This window comes from Strigops habroptila, chromosome 1, assembly GCF_004027225.2.
Source record: "Strigops habroptila isolate Jane chromosome 1, bStrHab1.2.pri, whole genome shotgun sequence".
Taxonomy (NCBI): Eukaryota; Metazoa; Chordata; class Aves; order Psittaciformes; family Psittacidae; genus Strigops; species Strigops habroptila.
In genome coordinates, this window is record NC_044277.2 from 143,286,656 (window position 1) to 143,310,476 (window position 23,821).

Here is a 23,821-nt window from a genome sequence, read left to right on the forward strand (position 1 = left end):
ACCAAGCTGGGATTCCAACATTTTATATGATAGGGTCCAAAGTTCATTATGATCTCTGAAAGGGCAGGATCCATCTCGGCACTTTATATGACATACTGCACATGCAACACCATGAGGGTGTCAATGTTTAAAATATAAAAGAAAGTCAGAAGGGTAAGAGGGCAAATCTTCATCATGATACCATTAAAATAAGAGAAACTACCTAGAGTCACCCACATTTTCATGCTACTTGGGAGCCTCTTCAAAGGGAGTTTGGCCAACAACCTACCTTAGGGGATGCTGATAGCAAGAAAGAGCCAAGCAAAGAAAGCGTTCACTTGCTGGGAAATGGAGGGCCCATGTTCTTAATCCTATCATGACAAATACTATAGAAAAAAAAGTCAAACCAACCCCCTGATCTTCTTTATGTTTATTATAATTTTAACAACATGAGTAAATTGAAATCTGTAAGCAAAGCAATTACATGAGGAAGGTCTAATAAAGTTGTTCAAGCTACAACCTACTTCGATTGTTGAGTCAAACTGAATAGAGCAGGCTGCTTTTTGGGTTTTTAGCTTCCATGAACAGAATGGGCAGTGACATCTTTTGCTTTCATGGCAATGGTCTTCTGTGGGCTGGGAGTTTCATAATCAGCTGAAAGTAAAATAGAGAAAATAAATAGAAAAAAATCGGCCATTACTACAAGTAGGAAAATTGCTGAACTCAGAACTGTCTTCAGCTCAGCTGGTGAAATCTCATCAATCTCAGTGGGATCTGATTATAACAAATAATCTCCCTGACCTGAGCAGAAGAGTGAGTCAAAATCTCTGCATCAGATTCTCAGAGGTTCCATGCCTAATGGTGATTAAGGATCTTTAAAAAGCCCAACCCTTTACACAACCACTGTAAAGGCATTTGCAGGTTATTTCCAGAGGACAAATGTCAAGAGTCTGAACTGTGTTTCTTCGCAAAAGTTATAGTCAGAGTGCCAGATCCTGTGCTCTGACTTTGAGGGGCACTGGTGTGCTTAGAAAGGAAGCTTCCTCAGGATAGCAGCTTTAGTATTTGGATTGTATAGTAGTAGTAAGAGCGAAGGCATAATGTACCCAAGGCAAGAAACAACAGAGCTGCTTTGCAGCTAATGTAGTCCCCAGATGCTGTAGTAGCATTTTAACCTCACATCTCAAATCTTCAGCGAAGTGAAACTCACAGATCTACTGGAATATTGCTAAACCTCATTCTCCCATGCGAGTGCTGGAAACCACCATCTCCCCAGTACATTAGGAATCTCTGTACGACTGGGTTTGGGGTGTTCTTCCCCTTTGGCAGCTTTCCCAAACCTCACCATCTACCACCCAGCCTTATGAAACAAAAGAGCCCTCCTAATCCTCCTGCTTCCAGCAACCTCAAAACCCCTTTCCCAGGAAGCACATGTTCTCCATCCTCATGGCACACTTGCTTTTTAGGACCAGTACCTGCTATGTTCTCCATCCAGAAGGCAGTGATATGCAGCAATGTCTTTCTCCAGCTGTTGTTTGCTGGTCAGCAGATTTTCACGATCCCGCTGCTGCTGCTCGGTTTCCATTTTGATTTCTCCCATCTCTGCCTCTAGCTTGGAAATGACAGAGCCTAGGTTCTGCAGTTCGATGTCGTGCCAGTGCTTGGCGTCGTATAAAGAGTTCTCTAGACCCCTCTTCTGTAAGGGCAGGACAGCAGACATTAAAACAGTCAGGTTTCATGTCAGAGAGTCACACAGAATGGGTGGGTTTGGAAGTGACCTCTGTAGATCACCCAGTCCAACCCCCTGTCAAGGCAGGTCCACCCAGAGCAGGTCACACAGGAACGTGTCCAGGCGGGTTTGAATGTCTCCAGAGAGGGAGACTCCACAACCCCCCCGGGCAGCCTGTTCAGTGCTCTGACACCCTCAGTGTAAAGAAGTTCTTCCTCATAGTCAGATGGAACTTCCCGTATTTCACTTCGTGCCCATTGCCCCTTATCTCATCACTGGGAACCACTGAAAAGAGTCTGACCCCAGCCTCTTGACACCTGTCCAGAAGATATTTGTATGCATTGGTAAGATCACCTCTCAGTTGACTCTTCTCCAGGCTAAACAGGCCCAGCTCTCTCAGCCTTTCCTCGTAGGAGAGATGCTCCACTCCCCTAATCATCTTTTAGCACTCCACTGGACCCTCTCCAGTAGCTCCTTGTCTCCCTTGTACTGGGGAGCCCAGAATTGGACAGGTTACTCCAGATGTAGCCTCACCAGGGCAGGGTAGAGGGGGAGGATCACCTCCCTCAACCTGCTGGCAATGTTCTTTCCATTGCAGCCCAGGATAGCATTGGAGATTGTGGCCACAAGGGCACATTGCTGATGGCTCATGGACACCTTGTTGTCCACCAGGACCCCCAGGTCCTCCTCTACAGAGCTGGTTTCCAGCAGGACAGCCCCCAGCCTGTACTGGTGCATGGGATTATTCCTCCCCAGGGGCAGGACCCTGCACTTGTCTTTGTTGAACTTCATTAGGTTCCTCACCACCAACTCTCCAGCCTGTCAGGTCTCACTGAATGGCAGCACAGCTTCAGCTGTATCAGCAAACTTGCTGAGGGAACATTTTGTCCCTTCAGCCAAGTCACTGATGAGTAAGTGGAACAAGACTGGACCCAGAACTGACCCCTGGAGAACAACACTATCTACAGACCTCCAAACAGACTCTGTGCCACTGATCACAACCCTCTGAGCTCTGCTATTCAGCCAGTTCTCAATCCACCTCACTGCTCACTCATCTAACTCACACTTCCTGAGCTTACCTATCAGGATGTTCTGGGAGACAGTGTCAAAAGCCTTGCTAAAGTCAAGGTAGACAACATCCACTGCTCTCCCCTTATCTACACAGCCAGTCATTCCATCATAGAAGGCTATCAGATTGGTCAAGCATGATTTCCTCTTGGTGAACCCATGTTGACTGCTCCTGATAACCTTCTTTTCCTCCACATGCTTAGAGATGACATCCAGGATGTTCCATCACCTTTGCAGGGATGGAGGTGGGGCTGACTGGCCTGCAGTTTACTGGGTCCTCCTTCTTGCCCTTTTTGAAGGCTGGAGTGACACTGGCTTTCCTCCAGTCCTCAGGCACCTCTCTTGTTTTCCATGACCTTTCAGAGGTGATGGAGAATGGCTTAGCAGTAACATCCGCCAGCTCCCTCAGCACTCATGGGTGCATCCTGTCGGGGCCCATGGATTTGTGGGTGTTAAGTTTGCCTAAGTGATCGCTAACCCGATCCTCCTTGACCAAGGGAAGGTCTTCCTTTCTCCAGACTTTCTGTCTTGCCTCCGGGATCTGGGATTCCTGAGGACTGGTCTTGGCAGTAAAGGTTAAAGCAAAGAAGGCATTCAGTAACACCATCTTCTCTGTATACTTCATCACCAGGGCACCCACCTCATTCAGCAGCAGGCCCACATTTTCCCTAGTCTCCCATTTGCTACTGATATACTGGAAGAAACCCTTCTTGTTGTCCTTGACATACCTCGCCACATGTAATTCCAAATGGACCTTAACTGTCCTCATCGCATCCCTACATACTCTGACAATGTTCCTATATTCTTCCAAGTGGCCTGTCCCTTTTCTCACATTCCATAAACTTCCTTCTTTTATTTGAGTTTTGCCAGAAGCTCCTTGCTCATCCCTGCAGGGCTCTTGCCTGCTTTGCTTGATTTCTTACTCAGAGGGATGTATCGATCTTGAGCTTGGAGGAAGTGATGCTTGAATGTTAACCAGCTCTATTGCACCCCGCTACCTTCTACAGCCCTGACCTATTAGATTCCTCCAAGTAGGTCTCATATGCCTTAGAGGGATTTTTATTCAGGTTTGGCCAGTATCTCTATTGAATATGCTTAAGTGGAGATGGAATATTTTGAGAATTCCTTTCTTTAGATACTTTGCAAAATGTCTATTACCATTACAAAGGTTGAACTACTTTGGTTACAAGGTGCAGGTATTCTTCACATTGTCAAGTACTACCCACCCAGCAATTATAATTGAGTATGAAGAAGTTGAAGATTGACATTTGGGGTTTGGTTGCCAAATGTGGTACACTTAGTGCACCACGTCAATCAAGAAGAACCCAGAAATGTCTGGCGTCTCTGGAAACAGCATACACTGGAAAACGGGATTTATTCTTAAGTCTATATCCCAGGATGGGAATGTTTTCCTCAGAAGGCGTGTTGTATTTGCACATAGTATATCCAACATGACTTACCAAGGTCCTCAAGGATTCAGTTTCTGCTTGCAAGCTCTGTATTTTGCAGGCAGTTTGATGGAACTCGGTCCTGAGGCCCTCCACCATCTCCTCCTCCTGGGTTCGCACAGCAGCAGTCGCTTCAGCCTGCTGCTGGTAAAGGATTACCACTGTCATCACAGCCTACTCAAATGATGGTTAGTTTCCTTACAAACCAAACTGACAGCTATTAGTTTCACAGTTTGTGGCAATTCTGACTTTACGTTTCATTCTTCTATTTTAAAGCACTCAGTTGAACAATTTGGGATACTTCTTAGTGTCAGAATTACCGTCTTTTCTATGCATTTACTGTAAAATGGCTTATACCTCTAAGTGGATATATTTTATCTATGACAACAGAAGCTGTTCAGCATTCATACTAGTACATTTAAAATGACCTATAAAAAGAAAATGTTACTGTAATTCTTCATTTTGTACCTATAATTAATATAATTATGCTAAATATAATATAATATAATATCATATCATATCATATCATATCATATCATATAATTGTGCTATAATTTTTTTAAGAAGCGAAGTGTTTTCACTTAGTCTGTTGGATTTCAGACGTATTCACAACTTGATTTTTCACATAGGATTTGGTGAGTCAGAGAGCAAGTCATCTCACACAAGTCAGAAGAATAAGTTGAATTAAGATATTCTTACATCATTTCATGCTCTTGTTTCTTATGGGCTTTTGTATGTGTTTAGGTCAGGGTCCTTGAAATGAGGTGAAGGAAAATGTACCTTAGTAAAACGAAAATGTCTATAGCTTTTAATGAGGGCTGAGATCAAGGGTTTCAATCCAGAGCTCTGGGCTCTCTAGCAAATGCAATTCTTCAGTCAAAACTTATATTTCTTCTGGTTGAAGTTAACTATGCAGAATAGCTCCATTCCACTCGGAAAGTTCATCTTAACCCTCTCCTACTTCTCTGATTATGCATTTTCTTTTCAAATAAGATCAATTTAAAAGTCAGTCTGGGACCGCGCATCAGAAATAATTTTTATAGGGTTTTTTTGGTACCACCATGTGAACCCCCACACCTTGGTCACTGTGAATGAAATCATCTCAGGTGCAGAAGGTCATTTAAGTACAAGGTAAATCTCAGACAGAATGTAGGCCTTATGAAGCTGATTTGCAGAGGGTGAATTTCAATCCAAACACCAGCTGTCCTTCCCAGCAAACTGCACAGAGGCTGTGTTTTCCAGGGGTTTGTGTTCAGAGCAACATAATCTCACCTCACTAGTCCTGGTGATCCCTGACCTGCCACTCTGGAGTCATTTGTGTCTCTTAAGTTGTGTTGAGAGTGTAGCCTGCACGTTATTATGGTACGAGCACTATAATACCTCTTTTTAAAGAGATACATAGGGCAGGAAGGCTGCTTTTGCATCTATACGTATAACCTACACCCATTACCTGAAGCCTGGTATCTCCCATTCATATTTACCCTGCTGGTGGCCCAAATGCTACCTGTAATTCCAACTTGCCCTTACCACAGGGGATGTTGAAACTCCTCCAAGGAGATAAGATACTCTAAGCAGTCGTGGCTACCTGACTGTAGTGATGTGAATGATACAACAGGCAGATGGAGTAGATGGAGGTGGCCACATTGGAACTTAAGTACTGAGGATTACACAGCAAGTAAGCACACACTGAATGAGCTCTAAAGCTTTTGGTGCACACAGGAGTTCCCTAACCTCCTTATAGGTCACCAGCTGACTTGCACGAAGAGTCCAATTGGAGGGTTCCTTCTGTAGAGAAGTGCAGACATAGTCTTTGTGCCCTCTTCACTAGGGCACAAAACTAGTCAGTTTGTGTTTTCTGCTCTGCTCTTCCTATTCCTCCACAAAGGAAAGGCCATACCGAACTGTGGTGCCCACAAACAACTGGATTAATGAAGGGAGAGGATGAAATCATCATCCTAAATCTTTATCAGCTTGGTGCTTGGGTATCCTAGGGATGTGTGGATTTCAAGCCCATCTCTACAGTTCTGAGCCAGGTGTTGTGTAAGAGTGCAGAATTTCTCATTAGTCTGTTTTTCATGGAATCAAAAGAATTAAAGGATGATTAGGGATAGAACACCATCACCCAGGGTCTGACCAGCATGATATCTGCAGGAGAAAAGTGACTTTGATGATAAGCTCTGAATAGTTCTGGAATGTGTTAGCAAAGTAGTAAAGAAGGGAGAAACAACTGACGTAACTCACAAGAGTTTCAAAACCTTTTATGAGATGTAGTATATGGGACCACAGAGGAAGCTGTGCAATTGTGTGTTCAGGGCAAAGCATTGCCATGGATCAACAGCTGGTCAAGAGACAGGACATCAAGAGGAGGATTAAGGTCTAGTTCCGTTATGACAGAAGCTTAACAGCTTGATGCCTCAAGGTTTTACTGCCTTGGGGATGAATCATGAACTGAAAGGATTTATGGATAGCAGGTAAGCAGTGAGCAGCGGTGGATGGGTGGAATCAAACTACATGAACGAACAGCACCACATCATTAAGTAAAACATTTTTCAGGGAAGAATATTAAAGAGTTTGCGTGTCATAAGAAGGGTTTAAATCACTTCTGACAATTCAGAAAAGGGTTTGGGCATTATGGACAAAAAAAGTGCAGATGTCAAACCAATGGACTTGAGTTTTGAGGTTACTTGCTCATCTAAAAAAGTGTCATGTGAAACTCCGTTAGGTACGAATGTAAATTGGTATGTTTTGGTGCCTGAATATCACTGAAAAATCTAGCCAAGACTGCAATTTCAGTCAGAAAACAAAGCAAATGGGGCAAGAGTCAGAAAAAAACAGAAATACTGCCCTGACGTGGAAGTCAGTGCTAGGTCATCATTTGAAATACCTTGGTCTCAGCTGGTCACAGCTACAGCAAAGAGTGGGTAAAGAGAATCATAAAAGCATAGAATCATAGAATGGTTTGGGTTGGAAAGGACCTTAAGATCATCCAGTTCCAACCCCCCGCCATGGGCAGGGACACCTCACGCTAGACCAGGTTGCTCCAAGCCCCATCTAACCTGGCCTTGAACACTGCCAGGGATGGAGCATTCACCACTTCTCTGGGCACCCTGTGCCAGCGCCTCAGCACCCTCACAGGGAAGAACTTCTGCCTTAGACCCAACCTGAACTTCCCCTGTTTCAGTTTGAACCCATCACCCCTTGTCCTATCGCTACAGTCCCTGATGAAGAGTCCCTCTCCAGCAGCCTTGTAGCCCCCTTCAGACACTGGAAGCTGCTCTGAGGTCTGCACGCAGCTTCTCTTCTCCAGGCTGAACAGCCCCAATGTTCTCAGCCTGTCTTCATACGGGAGGTGCTCCAGCCCCTGGTCATCCTCGTGGCCTCCTCTGGACTTGCTCCAACAATTACAAGGAGCTTTCTATGTCAGCTTAAGCTCATGATCTAAAGAGGAATCCAGTCTGTAACTTCATTCTTTTTGCTCGTTCCCATTTTATTATCTGATTACTCTTTACTCCAGGAGCAACACAGAATGATGTGCTAAGTTACCCACTGGGGAACTCTTCTCTCATTTTATTTTCTCAGCCTGTTTTCATACTCCAGCCCCCTGCTCATCCCTGTGGAGAAATGAAGTTAAAATATCAGGCTCCAAGGAAAATCTCACAGGGAGAGATTGAAGGAAGTAGCAATGAAGAGCAAAGAGGAGGGAACTGCTCTCCCTCTGCTGATGTTGCAAAAGAGTAAGGGCAAGTTTTTCACACTGTGGGTAACCAAATGGTGCAACTTGGCCACATAAGATGACGTTAAGTCCACAAGTTGAAAAAAGCTGAGCTCTTGTTACCAGTATAAATAGTAACAAACCTATATGAGATATGAGATACAACATCCTCATCTAGATTTAATAAGAGGTATACCTGGGGACAAAACCCTCTAGAATGTCATACCAGAACCTGATCAGAACCACAACTGATCTTACCAGAAAACCAAAGCAGGAAAAACTTAAACTAGTAAGAGCTTAGACTAGGACGGCCGACCAGGGATAGGTTAGATATCAAAGACATGGGAGTGGGATCCAGTGATCAGTCTAGTATGAGCTGGCAGTTTTGTCCTCAAATGATATCTCTGAAAGACCAGATATTGGAAGGTGTGAAAGAAATAAATAGGAAGAAAGAAGTTGTGGGGCTTTGTTTGCGCAGGAGGAGGCAGATCAGGTCAGACAGGAAAGTGGGGACACTGAGGAATCTGGTGTGTCAGAGGCATGGTCAGTCTGCTGAAATCTGTCAGTGGACCAGGAACAGATTTTCTGGGAAAAGCTTAGGAGGCTTCTGAAGATGTTTTGGCTTCTAAAGGCTGCATGTGCTTTGCATGGAGGCACTCTGCAGGCTCATGTAGCTTATTGCCATGTCACTGACTTCCTTTTGGGCTGAAAATCAGGCCCCCACAGAATAATCTGATGGAGACTTTGCTTAGTAACAGTCTGGCACACTCACAAACTTGATGGGACCTCTACATAGACTCTGGTTGGCTTCTTGTGCATTCCCTGCCACCTTTGGTATCAACTGTTGTCACAGTTTTATTCTTTCTTTTGAAAAGAAACACCTACTCAGAGCTTGCATATATGTTTGCAAACATAGTTTTGGCTTTTTCTTGCTGTTTGCCTTCACTTCCCCCCACTCTGTACCATGGAACAGCAGGGGCTGTGGTTTTGCTTTATACTACATATAAATATTACATATAGCACATCTGTAGTTATGATTTGCTCTGCCATGCTGTGCTGTAATAGCCACCGCAGAATGAGATGGCTACAAGCATATAGGATCATTCCCTGATGATCATCTATTATCATTGCTTTTATCATCACTTTTCATTTCTGAGTTAGTATCCAGTTTTCCCACTGCTGCCAAAGGAAACAGTATTAAGGAGAAATCCATAAGGAGTCTATAATTAGTGGAGAGCAATATGTTTTGCTTTTTTGATTTATAGACCCCTCTAAATTGTTCAGCAGAGGAACAGCCCTAGTAAGAAGGATAACAACTGTGGCTTATTCTACACAGAAGGTATCAACTGATTAAGTTCTGGGCCACCTGATCTAGTTGAAGATGCAAGATGCTCATTGCAAGGGGGTTGGACTAGATGAGGTTTGAAGGTCCCTTTCAACCCAAATTATTCTATGGTTCTATGATTCTAAGTTTGTTTTCCTCAGCCAGCATTTCAGAGCCCTTGAAGCCTCCCACAGATACCTGTGATATCAGCAGGGTCATTCCCACCACTGCTTAACTCTGCCTCCTAAGAGAGCCACACGCTCTGTGTGTATTTTCCCATGGACTTGGACCAAAATCCTTCAGATTTTTACCACCGTTTTTGTTTCAAGGAGAAACCAAACACCCAGCCCTCAAAGTTACTGCAGAATATTAGTCAGGTTTAGTGTTTGCTTAAACCCTGTGATGTTGTTGTGCTCACCTTGGTACGGAGCAGAGCTCCTGTCTCAGCACGATTCTTTTCAATGTCTCTCTCCCAGTGGATCCTGATTTTTTCCAGGATGTCATCCAGGCCACTTCCCAAGGGAACATCCAGTTCTTCCAGCTGAGATCCCGCAAGCTGCTTGTATAATACCTTCACATCCTTGAACAAAAATGACAGACGTAAAAGTGAACTGAACGATAGAATGGTGACTTCAGAGAGGCTCGAGGAAGAGCTCGTTTGGTGCCACAGAAAGAATCATTAAGTTTGGCCCTGAAAGACCATCTCTACATTAATGATTTAGTGCGCTGGAGGGTTTCTTTGTCAGATGTGGATTTGTCTTACTTCTGCATGGGGAGTCTTGCTTCAGCTCTGGGGTGCTGGAAGTGGTTTTCCTTTTGGTGGAAGGAGGCTGAAGGCCTGCACCAAGGCACTTCCCTCACAGTGGCAAGTTTCTCCAGCAGTCAGAGCTTGACACATGCACACTGCAAACCTGGGGCCCAAACCCACCACAACTGTACTGCCAGGAAGGCTTCAGTGTGGGCATTGGGTCAAAGAACTAACAGCTTACAGCAAGTCAAACCCTGCTCTTCCCTCTCTGCTGCACCACGCAACAACATAGACAGGCATCTACTGGGATGTACAAGTTGTGCAAAGCAGCTTGTGTGAGCCACCTGCGTGCTTTTATGCATGTGCATGTTAGATAAAGAGCACTCTCCTTCTCCATGACAGCATTCTGTTTCTTTACATATAAGCGCTCCAAAACCATGTAAGCAGTAGAGAATTACGGTGTCTAGAACCGTACGCTTAAAGGTAGCACATCAGTTGTACCTTGTGTTCAGGAACACAAGAATAGATGAGGTTTGCACATGTATCTGAACTTTTACATCAATCTGTTTATATGTGCTATTGGTGTGAGCAAAATGAAAAGTAGTATAAAAACATCTGATAACTGCATTTATAAGCAATGGCCCCTGACAGTGACAATACTGGGGAAAAATGGATGGAATTATGTGAATTATGAATCTTTAAGAATGAAAGCCTTAAAATGTGCTCACTCCATGGTCACAAGACCTTCAAAAGGACTTGACATGGATTGGACGAATGTAAAGTTGGAATTAGTTCAAGAAAGTCCTTGAGACTTTATTGTGCCACAGCTCAGCTGGAGTAATCGCAATAGTTGCTTCCAGCCTTTATTCTTTTGCTTCTCTTGAGCAGCTTCCCCTGGTGCTGCTGCCATGGGAAAATCACGTCTGTGCTGAGGTTGCTCAGATACTCCAAATGGGTAAGGAAAGGAGCATCCTTCTACCCTGCAAGGGCTCCCCACTGGCTAAATGTGGAGCAAGAGAAGCTGCTGGAAAGGTGGTGTCCTTGTAATGCCATATATATGGGCAGAGAACAGCCTTAGGGCCAGCTTTCCTGGTTTCAGGAATATAGACAGAGGCTTAAAGGGGATCTTGTGTATTTCTATTAATGTTTTGTTTTCCCTCTTATCTAAAACAATTTCACTTTTTCTCATGCTGTGCAGCTGTGATGGAGCCATAGGTTATTTTCTGCAAAATGCCAGCCTTGGGATTAGACTTGTGAAAGCAGGGAGGGAATGAAGCAACCTCATCTTGGCAAGCCAAGTCTCCATATACCTGCCAGTGAAGCTGAAATCTTGTGGTTGGGGAAATAACCTGAGAGGACTGTAAGGTAGGATAGTGCCTTGCTTCCATGAACCGTCTCAATTCAAGCTCCCTTTTACTTTTGAAGCATCAGCACAATTGCTTGTTGCCCCTTATGTGGGATTAGTAGTAGCTCCATATCCGAGCCCCATCATAAAGAGGCTGATTTGTGTCTGATCCTGAAACCCCTGCTGAAGGCAATAAACCACCTTCATGCAAATAGTGCTGGTGAATATAGTAAGTAAGTGGGAAGGCATTGCAAAACTGGGTAATAATGGGCTTCCCTTCCAGCTGCCTATGCCTCTGTCTTACTTCTGGAGTGTGTTGCTCAGGAGAGACTCTGTTGTGGGAACTGAGCAGCTTGCTAAGCCAAGCAGGGCATGTTCAGAAGAACCTGGTTAATACTCAGTGCTAGTGCAGCAGGACCAGAGCTTGTTCCCTGCACACTCATTTTTCTTTACATCTCTGGCTGAGGATCAGACCTCACTGTTGAGATGTCCGCATACGTGCAATCCTGTGACCACTGTGTGGCGTCTAGCAACAAGTGACATCTCTTCCATGTCATGTTTATCAGACAGGAAAGACTTAAATGTAAGCAATTTGATCGTACCTTACAGGTTAGTGCTTGAAGTTGACAGAGAGAGAAAAATAAGAGCGGATTTCAGAAGAATCCCCAGCCCCAGACATGGCAGGCAGAGCTCTTTAGTGCTTGTTTTGCACTAGGTGTATGATACCAGCTGGATGAAACAGGCACACATTGGCTTTACAGTGTCCCGAGTCTGGACTTACTTCTTCATGATTCTTTGACAGCAAAGTTAGTTCTTCTTTCATGCTCTCTATCTGACTCTCCAGATCCATTTTAGTTAAATTAGCATCATCAATCACTTTATATAGCGAATTAATTTCATCTTCCACTGCTTTTCTGAATGGCTGCTCATTTTCGTACCTGCAGAGAACACAAAAACCCCGAAACCTTAATCCAGCACAGCTCAGCAAGAAAAACCTGCTTTCTTTTCAATGACACCATTTGTGCTAATTACCTTGTGTCCCAGACAGAGGCACAGAAGATATACTTTGCTCTCACCTCGTCTCACTGTACTTGAATTTAACTGCCAAGGTACCCTGTCATTAACTCAGAGTGTTGTAAAACAGGCCACATTCGCACTCTGTGCTGCGGTGGTTACAGCCCGATAGGATTCCTGAACAAGCACAGAGAGGCATGTGGTATTTATATACAGTATGACTATGGGTGGCTTGTTCTCTGTTTGCTTGGCTGTAAAATGAGAACAACTGCTCCTTCATCTACATGAAAACTTTTCAGAGCTATGGTTAAAGAAAACACATGCACATCAAATGCATTACTGTTACTAACAGAGATGCTGATGGAAGTCTGGTATATGTTCCAGGGCCCCAGCCCATCCTTAAGACGTAGTAATATCAAAAGAAAGAGGAAATTTGAGTGGTTGGTTTGCCAACTAGAATTGCTGTTAAAGCAAATGGCTCGTTTCTAAACCATGGCTGCAGTGGTAGGAAAAGGTTGTGGCAGGCAACTGCTATTCTACAGCGCTGCTTTCTGCATCACTCTTGTTTCTGCCCTTTCATTTCAGGCTTTCCATTGAAGATGTGGTAAATCTCCTCGGGTGGGAGGCTTTTGTGTCAAACCCATCCAACCTGGGCTCCTGGTGGCCAGGGAGGTTAGACAGGGAAGGTGGCAGCTTAGATGGGAGCCAGCTTCATAAACAGGCCCCACACTCTGCCACTTGAGAGCCACCTTTGTTGCTGGGAGTTCAACAGCCTGAGAAAGTGGTAGCCGATTCCACTGAGAATTAGGAGCTTTTCCTATGCAGTGGATTGATTTGACATTGGTTTTGTGATGGAGACTGCGTGCTTACGCTGCAAGTGTAGGACATAAAGCCATCAAATGAGTAACACAGAGTGATACCTTTCTGAAATGAAAGGCAAACCTCAGAACATGATTAACACACTTTTTGATATGATTAAATAAAATAATACCAGACAGAGACAGAAGGTTAAAAAGGATGATAAAAATCATAGGAAATAAAACCCAATTAGTCTGAAGCACAGTTTGCGTGTCAGATCTTGCAAAAATCTGTTTGTAAGTGAACGAGTCCATTATGAGGAAAAGCTGGAAGGATCATATTTCCTGAGTCAAATTTAAAGAGCTTCATGCACTCATGTACATGAATATCAGGTTTTGAGAACAGAAGGATGTTAAAAAAAGTAGTTTCCCAGTATTTAAGATCTTCTTTTGCTATTTCTTTCTCTCAGTAAAGATGAGGAAAACCAGTGCAGCCCATTTCTGTTTTCTTATCTAACATTTCCACACAGACATTTGTAGTGGTGTGGTTTTTGCTTTTCAGCTGCTGCAGCAGAATGATCATTACTTCCAAAACCATCTATGTGGGACTGAAAATTACAACTAAAAAACACATGGAAATTTTGCCTTTATTAAATATCAACCCAAATGACAGTAAGTAAGAGACCAATGTCTGTATGTCAAAGAATAGCTTGCGTAATTTTGCTTGAGCACATTTATGTTACTTTAAATGTTCAAAATATTCCCAAATAATGTTAGCATCAGAATTATTTTGCTGTTACAACCCCCCTCCCAAGCCAGGCAGTTGGATGCTCCATTCCTGGCAGTGTTCAAGGCCAGGATGGACAGAGCCTTGGGCGACATGGTCTAGTGTGAGGTGTCCCTGCCCATGGCAGGGGGTTGGAACTGTATGATCTTAAGGTCCTTTCCAACCCAAACCAGTCTGTGATTCTATGAATAGTCAAAAGAATGAGCCCATTCTACGCACTAAGCATTACTCCATCATAGAGTAGGGGTTTGCCAAGGTAAGTTTCAAAGAAAGTGGCCAGCTTGGTGCCACCACAATTTTACCTGTCTTTAAAATCTTCAGCACAGGCTTGAATGTTCTCAGTGTGCAGCATAAGACGAGCATTTTCGAGGACTGCTTCGCCCACCTAGAAGAAAGAGATAACAGAGCTCAAGCAATGAAGAGCTTCAGCACATTAGCTATGTGCACTGTACATGTGTCTTAAGCAGATGTATAGCTTTGATTCTGAAAATAATCCTCTAGCCTAGGGCTGTTCAAGTGACTCATTCCAGACAACGTAATCAATTACATTTGTACCTATAAATTCACAAATTCTCTGCAAATAGGCTGTAATTTGTCACCAATCTCATTCGTCCCAAGCACTCATCTTCTTGTGAAAACACATTTATTCTGATCATCAGCTGGTCGCAAGGGGCAAAATTCATTACTGCGCGCGAGGTACGGTCATCATTTAAGTCCCACTTATATTTTCACAATACAGTTTAAGCAGCACTTATGCAGTTCCTATTCTACTTCCCATATCAGCAGGCCTCTGCAGGGTCATCCTCTTCAGTGAGCCAAGGAATACTTGTTGCTTATGCTGCCTGCGAGCCGTCCTCAGCTCCCAGAGCGTCGTTTTCCTTCTCTGATGGGATCCTGTAAGCTCTTGCGATACGTATGAGACCTGAGAAGCAGGCAGTCTTCAGAGATTATTACACTGAATGGGAAATGCTTTGGAAAGATTGAGCAAATAAGACTGTGGGATCATTGCTATGGCTCCGGGGTGGATCTTTAATGCCCAGGAGATGCTTGAGGGGTAAGCAAAGCTAAAAGGCTTGTGACTTAGCAGCTTGCTGTGATTCAAGAAGTATATATAAAATTATAAAAAGGTTAAAAAGGCCCCTGCCTGCCCTGGAATCCCACATGCACTGATCTATGGAAGTGACCCAAACTATGTGGAATTTAGTACCAGAGCGTTCACCTCTGCAAATAGCTATGTGGGACTCCAGCCTTCCCATGGTCCATGATGTCGCTCTGGAGGAGCTAAACTGAACATCTCTTTGATCTTTTCCAGGACATACCCATGGAGATTTGCAGTTGAAACTAAACCACCACATGAATAAAAGCAGCTTTTTAAGCGGGATTAAAAGGGAGAGTTCTTGAAGCAGAAATCTTTCTTTAGATAATTAAGTCTGCAACTAAATGGGATCGCAAATCCCCTGAAGCATTCTGCTGCCCTGAGGTGAAACAGGCCATGTCATGTGGAGAAATCAAGGCTGCGTCCAGACAAGTTATCTGAAGTACCACAAGTGGGATCATTGCCTTAGTATGGTCCTACCTGCTCTTCAGCCTGCTGCTTGGTGGTGGGGTGAAGGTGAACATGCAAGGCTGAAGCATCTCTAAGTGGTAATGAGTATTCCTCCTCACAAAAAGTGGCTTACTGCTCCAAATGCCTTACAAATGCTGGGACAAGCAGATATGAAATCTATGAAGGCATCTGACAAGGAGAGATCTGGAGGAATGACCTGTTCCCTACATTGAGAAGTCCATAATGGATGATGACATTAACAGCACTCTACATCTTCTAAATCTGAGGAAGCATAAGAGTTAAAAGAAGTCGTTTGCTTACTTCTCGCCTACTGTTAGGAACAAAAAGGGAAGGTGGCTGTGGCTGGAAGCCTGGGGCTGGAGCTCCATTCCTGCTAGTTCCAGCTCGGCTTGGCTTCCACAGGAAACAGATCTCATGCCATTGCACTGGCGGCCAATTTTTCCTTACTAACTGTGGGGTTTCTTGGCCAATTCCAACCCATAGGATAGAGGGACAGGCCATCAGAGACATGCAGTTCCAACACGCTGCATGCAAATAGCACCTAGACAGAGGAGAGAGGTCCTGAGAACACTGCCACTGGGCAGAAATGCCCTGGTTTCAGCACGGGAGAATGAGGGAGAGCAGGAGCCAGAGATGTTACACAAGCCACAGGTATGGGCAAGGAGATGGTGTCTCATGGGACACCAGCCAGCCCCGCTGGGCAGCACACTGGTACAGGAGTCTTTTATGTGCTTGCTGGCACACAGAACCGGCTCTTCTTCATTGTTCAACCCCTTACTTCCTTCTCCCTGTTTTTTTGCAGCCCCACTTTGCCAGCACTGGCCTAACTCCCCAGCACCTGGGTTGTCCCTTCTGCAGCATTGGGGACATGCTGCTTTGCCATCCTTGGGTCCCAATGCACCGGGAGACCTGAGTTTCTCCTGAAAGATGGAGGAAATACATTTAGTTTTTACATGGCAGCAGCATGGAGCTAGAGGCAGTTCTTTGACCCAAACTCTGAATGTTTGGTTGTACTGTTTTCTTCCTTCTTTTCCTTTTCCTTTTTCCTACAGAAGGTATTTTGTATTCCTGCCAACTCACACAGGTGTAGATCATCGCAGGAGCTTTGATTTCTTTTTCCTGACTCAAATCAGGGAGCTGCCCTGTGATTTGCCCTGCCCTGTCAAAACAAACCCATTTGTCTCCAGTAGTAAGCCCAATATCTGATCTAAAGTCTGATGAAAATGAGTGTCTTTGGAACATCCCACGAGCAAAAGTAACATTAAATCCTGTGAGCTGCACAGTGCCGCTCAGAGGTATGTTAATGGCCACATTTAGAGGCTGAATCCAGTGTAAAATGGCTTTTGGGCTGCAATGAAAGCAGAAGCAGGTAATAGCTGGTGATTTGCCGCTGTCTGGATTTCTGCCTCTATACAAAGTGCTTTTTAAAAGTGCTTTTCAGCAGAAATCTTGTGGGCTTATTGAGGCATTAGGGGTGACTTCTTACCTGCCCCACAGTAGAACCTTGGTACCATCCTCCTGAGGATTTGGTCAGTACCTGACTCCCCTGCCATAGTCCAGCAGCTAATGCCAAATACTCAGTGAGGAAGACCAGGGCTTTCCAAAGCTGCACACAAACCTGAACTGTAAAAACAGCATAAAAAAGCCTCATGTTTGGAAGGCTTCAGGGTTGAGGGTTGTGGAGGGACCCAGTAGGCATTAGCCTTGCAATCCTCCTGGAAATCAGCTGAGTATATTTTATTCCCAACAGTGAACTTGGAGGGTAAATAGGACATGGTAGTTTCTATGCAGAAACCAGGTATCCTGGAAAATTCTCTCTGCTTTGCACAAGCTGTGAAAGCCCTTTCCCAGGCTTCAGCAGAAGGGATGTAAGACTCCCATCTAGTGGCTCTTTAGTTTGATTTAACTCTAATAATCAACAGCGGGAGGCAAACATGCAGCATTCTGCTGACACAAGTGCTATAGTGCATGGTGCAGCAGTTTAGGAAACACCTTTCTTTGAGTCCATTGGAAATGAGAGGGCTTGCGATGCTGCAAGCACTTAGACATTGCCTCCTCTTGCACCTCAAATCCTGTGTTCAGTTCTGGGCCCCTCACTACAAGAGAGACATTGAGGCGCTGGAGCAGGGCCAGAGAAGGGCAACGGAGCTGGTGCAGGGCCTGGAGCACAAGTGTGATGAGGAACGGCTGAGGGACCTGGGGGTTTAGTCTGGAGAAGAGAAGGCTCAGGGGGGACCTTATCGCTCTCTACAGCTGCCTGACAGGAGGTTGCAGTGAGGTGGGGTCGGTCTCTGCTCCCAAGGAACAAGTGACAGGACAAGAGGAAACGGCCTCAAGCTGCGCCAGGGGAGGTTTAGGCTGGAGATGAGGAACAATTCGTTCCCCAGAGGGTGCTCAGGCATTGGAACAGGCTGCCCAGGGCAGTGCTGGAGTCACCGTCCCTGCAAGTGTTCACACAGTGTGTAGACGAGGCCCTCAGTGCCATGGGTTAGTGGTGGCCTTGGCAGTGCTGGGGAACAGTTGGACTGGATGAGCTTAAAGGTCTTTTCCAACCTGGTTGATTCCATGATTCTGTGATTCTATGGTTCTCTACCTGTAAAGTAGAAGGCAATGCTGTCCTGCCTCACAGGATTTCTGGGAGGCTTTAGTCACTGATGCTCATGTGGCATTTAAACAGCCAAAATGGGAAGTGTTATAAAAATGCAAATATTATTACTAATAATGGCTCCTTAAAGTCACACACTGTCTTCAACACTCAGATCTGTGATGCACATACACCTTTTGAACATGATTTTTTTCAGTGCTTAAATTAACACTGGGTATTTGTGGTACAAAACATCGTAACTAGAAAGCAGCAACAATTTTCTTTGATTTCACTGGGATTTTATGGACATGAAAATGCAATTCTGATTCTTAGAATAAAAACCTTATCAAAATCTGCATCAACATCCTGGCCCATTTATTGGGTTACAACTGGCAACAAAGAAAACCAGCTGCTTCAAAAGAGTTTGCAGACTCCAGCCTTGATATCAGAGTGTGATGTGAAACAAACACTTATGGGGAGAACTTATCCCTGGTGACTGGCAACCTTTAATGTGACCAAGTTTGGCATTGCAAGGTTTACTATGCCTTTCAAAACCTTAGCTATGCTTTATTGTAGCTTTGTATAGTTTTGCTGTTCTTATAAACGCCTAAATCCTTTCTGAATGCTGCTATATTCGTGGCCTCGGGTTTTGCCTGTGATAGTGAATCTCACGGTTTAATTATTCATGTCATGGAGAATTATCTGGCTTTTAAGTTCACTTCAGTTAAAGCAAATGATACGTCTGTGGAGAAAGATCAGAAGATCTTTCCTTCCACACACAGAAGGAAATTGTTATCAACCCATCGCCTCCAACACATTTTAATTCATGCCTATACCAGGCTAAAAGCATGCAGCCCAGTGCCTGCTGCTCAGGTGCCAAGCAGGAAACTCAGAACACTATGAGTTTACAGTCATGCTTTCCATGTTGAACCCCTTCTCAGAGCCTGAAGAAGGAAAACTCCATGTTCACACACTGTGCAGATGAGGCCCTCAGTGACATGGGTTAGTGGTGGCCTTGGCAGTGCTGGGGAATGATTGGATTTGATATTCTTAAAGATCTTTTCCAAGCTGGTTGATTCTGTGATTCTATGATTCAAAGGTAGCAAGAGTGGCATTTGTTATACCGCCTTGGTAAAGGTAATACCTGGAGTGCCTGGGAAGATTGATGGGTCCTTTGCTGATTCCTGCTGCATCCAGGAAAACACGACTTCATTTATACGTCGAATACTTTATAAGTAAACAGGACTGCATCAAAGAATGCCTGCTTCATAAAGCAGGAGATACCTTCTAAAGAAATTCTCTGTAAAACCTGGAATGTCGCTTAAGCACAAGGAGAAAACCTTAGCCCTCCTCCTCACAGCTTTATGTGAAGGAAGTCCAAGGTTACGCTGTTGGAGGTGCCTGAGAGGACATCATTAAAACTGATTTCTTGCCACCCTCTGTATGGTGGTTGACCAAGCTCCGTGCCATTTTATGGGAGTTTGTTGTGCCATTTCACACATTTCCAGACACTACTCACGCACTGTGTTGTGTTGGACTGTGTTGCAGGTAATACCCAGCACCCTCCTGGCCCCAGAAATAAATTACTGGCAAATGAATCACTGGGTGTGAGTCAAATGTAGCGAGTCCTCAGGCTGTCAGTCCTGTATATTCCCCAGGCTTAATATTAACACTGAGTAAATGCTGACAGTAAGGTCGGTGCACATAGAAGTGTCTCCATAGAAAAACTCTGGTGATTTTTCAAGTGCTCCCAACCATGCACAGGAGTCACAGCAGTGATCAAATTGGTCCAAGACATCGATTCCTTCTCCTGTGACCTGATCCACACCACATGCCAGCGCATAGACAGCATAAATCTCTGTGTGTCCCACAGAGCTGTAATTGAATGGTCACGGAGGCTGAGCTACCCTCTCCTCTCCATAAACTTGCTGAGAATATTTCAAGCATCCACTTTTCCCAGGTGCCTGCCCTGCTCTGGGGGAACAAATTGCTGTTACAACCAACCTCCTATTCTGCCCAAGAGACACAATCGATTAGAGATGGGATTTTCCACAAGAACACTGGGGTGAAGCCTGGAGGAGTATGCCCGGGGTGAAACGGGATGGATTTGTATTTCTGTCAGATGAATTCCTCTCCACAAGGATTTCTCATTTCCCTTGTTTCCTGCAAAACTCCTCCCATTTTGTGCCTGTCCCAGTTAGTGTGTGTCCCCCTGCTCTGCTAAAAAACAGCTGCCCAGCAGAGAATTAGTGTTGTGAGCTGGATAACAGCTTCCCATCACTCAGCTCCTGTCAGTGATCCCCTGCTGCAGTAACAGCCCTGAGAATCGCACTGCCACACGAGTGGGTTTTCCCCTGAGGGTCCCTCCACTCATACCCTCCGAGTCACTTAGAATCATGGAATCAACCAGGCTGGAAAAGACCTTTAAGATCATCCAGTCCAACTGTTGCCCAGCACTGCCAAGGCCACCACTAACCCATGGCACTGAGGGCCTCGTCTACACACTGTGTTAACACTTGCAGGGACGGTGACTCCAGCACTGCCCTGGGCAGCCTGTTCCAATGCCTGAGCACCCTCTGGGGAAGGAATTGTTCCTCAGCTCCAGCCTAAACCTCCCCTGGTGCAGCTTGAGGCCGTTTCCTCTTGTCCTGTCACTTGTTCCTTGGGAGCAGAGACCGACCCCACCTCACTGCAACCTCCTGTCAGGCAGTTGTAGAGAGCGATAAGGTCCCCCCTGAGCCTTCTCTTCTCGTTGCCACATTTCCCCCCCTAGCTCTGTGTTCAGGAGAAATGCTAGCACCCAGTTGTTATTGCTGGGAGGACAACCACCTGACATTTGGGATCCCGGGAAGGACAGGGGGGAAACAGGACCTCAGGTCTGCTGGGGTCTCTTCTACCCCACTGTGGAGATGGGCCTGACACATTTCTGGTTTTGGGACCAGGAGAGTCCTATGTGGCGTATCTTTGTCTTCTCACCAGCATGGCAGGAGGAAAGGGCTCCTGTCTAAACACCCCACCTGCCCAACTGTGTGTGTTTGTGTGCTGCTGCTTGTTCAAAAACTGTTCCTATCATGGGTATTTGGGCTAAACCTGGTGGCTGCTCTAGTGGCTTTCCACCCCAAAACTTTCACAGCTGCTCCATGCAAACGGCACCAAGGGGGTTATAGTTACTGGACGTCCTTCCTGGCTGAACAGATGGGGCTCCCTGGGAATCATGGAATGATTTGGGTTGGAAAGGCCCTTAAGATCATCCAGTTCCAATCTCCTGCCATGGGTAGGGACACCTCACACTAGACCCTGTGGTCCAAGGCCCCATACAACCTGGCCTTGAACACTGCCAGGGATGGGGCAGCCACAGCTTCTCTGGGCAGCCTGTGCCAGCGCCTCAGCACCCTCTCAGTAAAGTGATGTAATTCAGAAAACTTTACGTATTTTCTAATGTATTTTAATGGTTAAATAGATATGGATTAAGCTAATCTTTTATTTTCTACGACACTTGCAAATGCTATTACTACATAGCTTTATTGTGCTGATTTTACATAGGAAGAGCCTGCTATCTGAGCTCAATTTCATTATGAGCTGCTCCTATTTACTCATATAAGGGGATGTAGAGGCAAGGCAGCAGGATGACACTATAAAGAAAGGTTAAAAGGAAAGCAGCTTGAATGAAAAATCATTACATGAGTAGGTTCATCAGCACTACAATGTTGGGCTTTCATATCGAGAAAAATCAAGCAGTCTTTCCTAAAGTACCTACAGTCCTACTTCTTTGGTCCTAACCATAAGCCTCCGTAGGTTTTACAGGTGAGTCTACAACCGCAAAATGGGACACTCATCTGGAAAACATGGGATGGCTGCAAAGCATTAACCCCCCATCTCACATCAGTCTCCGTCTACCCCAGGGAGATGATAGGTTTGAGGGTATGGCATGTTTTCAGAAGCACATGTTGATGTGATGTTTGTATAACAGCTTATTCCGCTGTGTTCAGGTTTCAGATGCCATTTGTAGTGTTCTGCCCTAAAATGGAGCACACTGTCAAAATGCACCCTTCCTCCTACACCAGTGTGAAACTCTGGACAGCCCAAGGTAAAACACACAATTGTCCTGAGGAACTTGCCTTTCATGCTTGCTGAAGACCATCTGAAGATGGTGTTTTCTGTGCCTGCACAAGTGCTGCTGGGAAGAGATGTACAAGATTCAGGATTCCAGCTCTTAGGGTCCCATCCCATCCCGCTGGCTGGGAGTTGGGAAGCTGGGACTCGCAAACTGCACCAAGACCTCAGGGGATAGAGCCCCGTGTCTGCTGCAAGCAAGGACATCAGCTTGCGAGTCTTACTGGTCTTACTGGTCATCAAAAAGAGTTGGGTTTTGTCCACAAGGTCAATGCAAAGACCATTTTGCACCCCTGCAATAAGGACTTTCCTGGAGAACCCGCAGCCTGTGTCGTATGGAGAAGGTGGGAGTAAGGAATAGTGGAGTCGTGACAAAGGGAAGGAAAGGAGCCACTCATTGGTAGCCATTATTATGATCCAATTATTATTTTTAAATAAATAGAACTTTTGGAAAGGTGGTAAAGTAAATGAGGGAATGAAGTAAAAATCTGAATTGCTGATAAAATAAATCCAACCCAATGTGCTTGCAATGGTACCACATTGAGGGATAAACTGATTCAGTCCTAGCAGTTTTCTGTTAATAATTTTGATGCTCAGTGTAATAACCACAGCCAAGAAAAAGATAAGAAAAGAAACACCCCGCACCTCCCATTTTAATCAGCACCTTGGGCTGCATTTCAATTGTCCCTGTGTATGGGATGCCTAAGGCAATTCTCCTGCTCAATAGGCATCTTCCACAACACACTGTGAAATGATAACTACCGCAAAGATAGATTAAAACCCCTCCGTCTACAGCACCGTGCCTTGAGATCAGGCAGCGTTCATCACCAGCATCAACCAACCCTCGTGCTCAGGGTTGAAGCTCTCTCCCCGCTCACCTCATGGTAAATGGCCTCCCACTTCTCCCGCAGCACTCTCCAGTTGCCCACACTGGCCGCTTTCTTGTCCAGGTAGACTCTGATGTGCTCCTCCAGCTCCTGGTTGACCTGCTCGAGAGCTCGCACCTTCTCGATGTACTCCAGCAAGCAGCTGTTCAGGCTCTCGTAGGAGAGACCCCGGCCCTTCTCCAGCCCCGCGGCCAAGGGCACGGCGGCAGAGGAGCTGCGCAGGCCCTGGAGGAACACGCTGCTGATGCCCAGGGCTCTGCGGGACACGCGGGTGCCCAAGCTGCTCACACCGCCCGCGGGGACGGTGCCCACGTAGACGCCGGGGGGTCTGGACAGGCTCCCTGCACCGCCGATGCTCACCCGGCGGCTGGGCGGCCCCGAGCTCTCGGCGGTGGAGGAAGAGGGCTGCTGCCCCAGGAAGGACGACCGGCGCCTCGGCAAGGGCATGGTGCTGCTCCGGCCCGGCCCGCGCCGCACTGGCGGGAGGGATGTGCCGAGCCCAGCACGTTGGGGCTCGCGCAGGGCTTCGGCTTTGTGCGACGGCTTTCTGGAACGAGGGCTTTGTGCTGGCCGGGAGCACCCGACACATTGTGCGTGCGGCCGCTGGGTCAGCAATCCCATTGCAGGGGAAATCTCCCTGCTGCTGCTGCTGCAAATGCGGCAGATGAAAAGCACAATGGTGTTTACAGGGACAGCGGGACGAGGATTCAGTGCAACAC

The 23,821-nt window shown here is 45.7% G+C and overlaps 1 protein-coding gene across 1 annotated transcript; it reads right to left on the reverse strand.

The window, feature by feature from the left end:
• Positions 1-393: 393 nt before the first annotated feature.
• BFSP2 (beaded filament structural protein 2) lies at positions 394-23,613 on the reverse strand. The gene is made up of 7 exons (XM_030476327.1): positions 23,094-23,613; positions 14,254-14,336; positions 12,135-12,291; positions 9,679-9,840; positions 4,237-4,368; positions 1,455-1,675; positions 394-633 (listed from the first exon to the last, which is right to left on the reverse strand). Exons 1-7 carry the CDS (start codon positions 23,547-23,549, stop codon positions 630-632), a joined length of 1,215 nt encoding a protein of 404 aa, XP_030332187.1. The 5' UTR covers positions 23,550-23,613; the 3' UTR covers positions 394-629.
• Positions 23,614-23,821: the final 208 nt, after the last annotated feature.